At 35.5% G+C, this 6,075-nt stretch overlaps 1 protein-coding gene across 2 annotated transcripts; it reads left to right on the forward strand.

Annotated features, from left to right (window-relative positions):
- The first annotated feature begins 334 nt into the window (after positions 1-334).
- LOC130905909 (triple functional domain protein-like) lies at positions 335-5,773 on the forward strand. 2 transcript variants are annotated; one of them, XM_057819691.1, is made up of 13 exons: positions 383-497; positions 2,342-2,470; positions 2,762-2,912; positions 2,987-3,053; positions 3,128-3,237; positions 3,477-3,546; positions 3,634-3,723; positions 3,814-3,906; positions 4,327-4,438; positions 4,524-4,714; positions 4,788-4,889; positions 5,238-5,380; positions 5,696-5,773. In XM_057819691.1, exons 3-13 carry the CDS (start codon positions 2,770-2,772, stop codon positions 5,697-5,699), a joined length of 1,125 nt encoding a protein of 374 aa, XP_057675674.1. In that variant the 5' UTR covers positions 383-497; positions 2,342-2,470; positions 2,762-2,769; the 3' UTR covers positions 5,700-5,773. The 2 variants fall into 2 exon arrangements, with proteins under 2 accessions (XP_057675673.1, XP_057675674.1); XM_057819690.1 differs by lacking the exon at positions 2,342-2,470 and having other exon boundaries at positions 335-497.
- The last annotated feature ends 302 nt before the right edge of the window (positions 5,774-6,075 follow it).

Consider the following 6,075-nt stretch of genomic DNA (forward strand, 5'->3'; position numbering starts at 1 on the left):
ATTTGAAATAGCATGAGTGAGGATGTGTTACAATTTTCTAGTATTCAATGCAATAAAAACACAAAAAGAAAAAGTGACTAAAACTAATATATATATATATATGTCAGTGAGAGAGAGAGAGACAGTTCTGCTCCCTCGTGTCCCTTATGAGTATTAAAATAGTAAAAAATAAAAATAATAAATATTGAAATTTCGGACGCCCTCCACTAGATGGCAGCCGACTTATCCTATGCACCGGGCATGGCGCTAAAAACTGAAATCGTGATCAAAGAGCGTGACGTTAAAAGAACGATCTCGTGACGTCACAAAGAACGATCTTTGATCTTTGATGTAAAATCACAGTATAAAACAAAATCCGCGCAGAGACGTTACATTCCGTCAGATGCTGCAGTGGAGTAAAGTACACAAGACTCAACTGACGACACTATCTGGACGACAGACTTCGACCATGGAACATCTAGCATCTGATATTCTTGCAAACATCGAAAGGCTGGGAGGTGAGTTCAATATTTTAAGTGAAACATGTATTATTCGTTTAAAACTTTAATCGCAGAACTTTGTTTTTGCATGCCATGTTCGTTTTGCGTCGTGTTGGGGCTGTTAATAAATATTTATGACTACAGCGTTTTATTCGTGACAGTGTTTGACACAAAATATCACGATTTACAGCCCGTTTTCAACATTTTTCAAAAAGATTTCTCCCTTACGACAATTTTAACATTTAGCCGACTTATGTTTCTCGAGTCATAAACAACATTTGGGATATCGCGTTGTGCTAAACGCATTGCAGGTAACGGCTAAAATTCAAACTGTAGGAGCTAAAATGTGAAAAGTATTTATGACGACAGCGTTTTATTCATGACGTTGTTTGACACAGAATATCAGGATTTGCAGCCCGTTTTCAAATTTCGAAATGATTTCCACTTTACGACAATTTTAACATTTAACATACTTATGTTTGTCGAGTCAAAAACAACATTTGGATTATCGCATTATGCTAAACGCATCGCAGGTGTAACGGCTAGAATTCAAACGTTGGGAGGTAAAATGTGAAAAGTCTTATGACTACGGCGTTTTATTCATGACGTTGTTTGACAAAAAATATAAGGATTTGCAGCCAGTTTTAAATAAATATTCAAAATTATTTCCACCTTAGAAAATTTTTAACATTTAACTGACTGGTTCGTCGAGTCGAAAGCGACATTTGGAATATCGCGTTATGCTAAAAGCACCGCAGGTAACGGCTAAAATTCAAACTAGAATGTGAAACGTGAAAAGTCATTCATGTTAATATTAAACTCATTATCCACATGTAGCGTGCACAATGCAGGGAGTATGAAAATCCTCATCCTTTTTGCCAATGTTTTATTGTGATTGACAATACAAACGTTGTCAGCAAGCAGAGTGTAACGAAATGTTAATGTTGCTGCAAGTGGACAAAGTTTTTGTTTTCACCTCTAAATTTAATCGACGTTGATACTAACGGCCAAAAACTATGTGGCGCCGTTTGTAAAGCAGCACATGCTCAAAATTACAACATTTTCTCACATTTAGCGCCAGACAGTGTTCAAAACATGGTGTGAAATTTTTACTCACTTTTTTTTTTTTTTTTTTTCACATTTACAACATTATTTAGCAACTTAAATATTTATTTTTAAACAAGAAGTTTTGGACCTGATTGTTTAAATCCAGAACTAAATGTTTAATTTAAATCATAAATTTATATCCTAAACGTAAATTTATATCCTAAACGCTAAATCTGGAAACTGTTGGAACTAAATATTTAGCTTAATATGCAAATTCACATGACTGGAGACCGAAAGTAACAGAATAAAAGCTGGAGCACACAAAATACTCTTTAAATAGTTTCTCCTAAATATGTATTTTACCTATATATTGTTGTTATCACAATGACTCGTGTCTAAGAGCAGACTGCGACTGTTGAGTAGGTTTTATTCATTTTCAAGCAATGTAAACAGACAGTCTGAGCTGCTCCACCAGCTTTTATTTTGTTACTTCCTGTCTCCAGCCATGTGAATTTGCATATTAGGCTATATATTTAGTTCCGACCGTTTCATGATTTCACATTTAGGATATAGGATATAAGTTTAAGCTTTAAATTAAATATTTAGTTCTGCATTTAAACAATCAGATCCAAAACTTCATATTTAAAAATAAATATTTAAGTGGCTAAATAATGTTATAAATGGGAGGGGGGGGGAAAAAGTGACTCTAAAAATTTCACACCATTTTAAACACTGTGTGGCGCTAAATGTGAGAAAATATTGTCGTAATTTTGAGCATATGCTGCTTTTAAAACGGCGCCCCATATGTCATCGAGGTGGGTATCTCGATCGGCTCCCGAGGAAAAGAAACTGACCGGAGGTATGGCGAGTAACATGGTCAGTTTTGGAGCTGAATTTGAGGACTATACACAATGGAAGAGGTTGTCATGCTGCAACTCAACCAGGTAGGACTTATCATTTTGTGGGCGAAAATTTGGTTGTTTGGCCTGTCTAAATACTCATCAGGGATATATAGATAGATGAATTAAAAAATAAATAAATAAAAAGAACACGATAAAAAAAATTTAAAAAATAAAATAAAATCCCCTGATTTATTAGGTGAAAGTGGATGATTTTCTGCAACACACTTGTTGATATCTCATGGCACAGCGGTTGGGAATCACTTGTCTATCAAACCATTTCATGCATCTATCAATGCTTCCTCATTCATTATTTGTTTTACCTCTTTTCTGCAGAGCACTTAATGGAGCACCCTCTGGGTTTACCAGATTTGGGTATGTTGAGCGACCTTCCCAACACGCTGGAGGTCCAAATCGGCATTTTTCCAGCCACATCAGACATCCTCAAGGTCAACGAGGAGAAAACAAAGTCTGCAAGCAGGGAAATGTATGTGACTCTTATACCATTTGCTAATTCCTCATTTTAAAATACTAACTTGTGCCTGTTTTGCCTTCATATAGGTTCATTTTGGCTGAGCTGATAGAAACTGAGAAGGCTTACGTGCGAGACCTGCGTGAGGGCATTGATGTGAGCTTCCTTTCCGTTCATGTGCAGTTCTTGTAAGACAAACTTTAAGCTAATCTTTGTGTTGGGTCTTGCAGAATTGCATGAGGGAGATGTTGACCCAAGAGAAGAAGATCCCTGTAGGACTAACCAATATGGAGCACGTCATCTTCGGGAACTTGCTGGAACTGTATGAATTCCATCATGAGTAAGCATAAGTGACTTTTCTCAAAAATGACTGACACGTTTGACACAGAGTGGACCAAAGTTAACAAATAGGCTACTCTTGGTCATTTCTCATATTTAAAACATCATCTTAAATTACAGACATTGCCACAAGTTTGCTTATAGGCCCATTTTCATGTAATCAAATTAGATGTACGAAGCTTTGATGCCACCATTCACTTTTTGGAATGTATTAATGTTTTTTCCGTGTTTTATCTTCAGGATCTTTCTCAAGGAACTGGAAAAACATGCAAACGTCCCTGAAGATGTCGGACATTGCTTTGTCAAATGGGTATTTATCGCTTTGTCACTACTAATAATCATACTGATAGTTGACACATCAAGAATTCTGAGCATGTTGTTGGTTTTGTTTTTATAGGCTGAGAAGTTCCAGTTATATGTGGACTACTGCAAAAACAGTGACAAGTCCACTCGGCTCATCATGGAGCACACTGTCAACTATTCTAATGTAAGTTAAATGTCAAGGTTATCAAAGTAAAATTACAGATTATTATGCTTCATTGTCTTACAGTTTTCTTTGTTTCCATGGGTTCAACAGAAAATTCAGGAGAAGCATGGACCGGCATTCTCTGTACAATCCTTCCTCATTAAGCCAATACAGAGAATGAAAAAATATCCGCTCCTGTTAAAGGTAAGCCCAAAATATTCAAGTTCGCTGTTCAAAAAACCAACATAAAATACAGAAGATACATTAATGACAGGGTCATAATATGTAAAATCTGCCACATAGAGAAAGCAGAAATTTATATATATACATACAGTGTATATATATATATATATAGCATTAAACAAACAAACAAAATAATTCAACAATGTTGAGTTCGTTCAAGTAAGTCACATAATTTTGTTTCATGAAAGTCTCCAAACCTAATGTGAAACAACATAGACAACTTTATGGAAATATGCAAAGATTTTATTATTATAGTCCTTCAGACAATTGCTTTAATATTCACATAAAAACAGAGCATACAACAATATTCACAGGTTCATAATCTATGTTCTGGGGGAACAATGTCTTAATGCATTTTAAGTGTATTTTCGCCTATTTTAGAATCTCCTCGAGTGCTGTGAAGATGGGAAAGGCATACTCAAGGAAGCCCTGGAGGTAACTCTCAGCATTCCTAATAGAGCCAACGATGCCATTCATTTCTCCATGCTGGAAGGTAAGTTAACATGGGCAAGGTGGCTGAACATGCACTTGCTTTTGAGGAATAATTTGTTTACATGACCTATTCTCTCCTCCGTCAGGTTTTAATGAGAGCGTTGAATCCCAAGGTGAACTACTCCTACAGGGGTCATTCAAAATGTGGGATACGAAATTACCATTTTTCAGGGGGAAGAATAGACACCTCTTTCTCCTGAAAAAGTCCTTGGTGGTCTGCAAGGAGGTCAAGGATGCCAAAGGCATGACGAAATACATGTACAAGAGAAAACTTAACGTGAGTCATCTTTTACTTACTTTTTACCTATGCAATATTCTCAATAAACATACTAATTTAATTTCTTCTTTAGCTAGCTGATATGAAGCTGACAGAACACCTTAAGGGAGATCATGGCAAGTTTGTTCTTGGAGTGGGGCGCACCTGGATGTTCAGCAAAATAATTGTTCTTAAGGTAAGACATTGTTTCCTCTTTTCCTTAAAAACAAAGTGAGATTTCCACACATTACTACAACTTTTGCCACTTTGACACGATGCTGAGCATTTGTGTCCACCTTGCGTTTTTTTTTTTTTTTTTTCCTCTCTTTAAGTTAATCTTATTCTCTCGAATATGTTACTTTTAGCCTTGGCTGTATTTTTTTTTCAATATGAATAAAAGTCAAACACCAAGCATTGTAAGCAAAGAAAAGAAAATCATATGTTAAAACTCCACCAAACCTGTGGGGAAAGACGAATGAAAATTCTCATAAGTATTTAAATCCCAAATGGCCTTATAACCTTCGACTTTCCTCTTTCACAATAGGCGTCAACAATTCAAACCAAGCTGGACTGGATCGAGCATATCCAGAAGATAAACAAGGAGCACACCCTCCACCTGACGGGGACACTCAAAGAGCCGAACAGTATTCCTAAAGCCATCACAGCAAAGCTCTGCAAGAGCCAAAGGTAATCAGGGAAACGTCCATACAATTCTGTGGCTTTTTGGTTTAAAAAAGTTCAAAAAGCGGTGCCTTTTATAAATGAGTGACTTGACTTCACGCTTTTTCTAAACACAAGCCATTGTTTTGCCATTTATTTTTTATAGACTTGAGAGTGTATGATGGAGACATTTGGGCAGTGAATTTAACACTATTTAGACTGACACAAATAGTCAACAATTCTTTAAAAAAAAAAAAAAAAAAAAAAACATGATAGCATTTGACTTATATCTCTGATATTGAGCAAGAAAATATTGAAAACAGTTGTTTTGTTTTTTTCTAGGTGAAGGGTATAAACTTCAGTGGCTTCGAGGATTCCATCAAAGTGGCTGTCTGTTTTTTTTTTTTTTTGGGGGGGGGGGGGTTGTAACATTTGTTCATGTGATTTCTTGTAAATATTATATATAGTTATGTATTTGATTAAATAAAATGTCATTGGTATTTGCACAGAGTGTTTTTGGCCTTCTTTGTAATTTAAAATACAGAACATGTTATTGTGTGCACATGAATATCCTTTTAGTTTTTTTAATTACATTTGAAAGTACTGCAAAAATTTGTAATACGGTACATCATCGCGCTTAATATTGAAAATTTTCCAGGTTTTGAAATTTAATATACAAATAAATATTTGAACTTTTCATCTCAGAGCGTTTTACTTCAAAA

The sequence above is a fragment of the Corythoichthys intestinalis genome, chromosome 17 (assembly GCF_030265065.1).
Source record: "Corythoichthys intestinalis isolate RoL2023-P3 chromosome 17, ASM3026506v1, whole genome shotgun sequence".
NCBI classification, from domain to species: domain Eukaryota; kingdom Metazoa; phylum Chordata; class Actinopteri; order Syngnathiformes; family Syngnathidae; genus Corythoichthys; species Corythoichthys intestinalis.

Bases quoted from the DNA above. Each gene is read 5' to 3' on its own strand.
- LOC130905909 (XM_057819690.1), top strand. From the start codon at position 383: ATGCTGCAGTGGAGTAAAGTACACAAGACTCAACTGACGACACTATCT. The intron at 3,547-3,633 runs GTATTTATCGCT...TTGTTTTTATAG, and splicing joins GACATTGCTTTGTCAAATGG to GCTGAGAAGTTCCAGTTATA. The intron at 4,715-4,787 runs GTGAGTCATCTT...TTTCTTCTTTAG, and splicing joins TGTACAAGAGAAAACTTAAC to CTAGCTGATATGAAGCTGAC.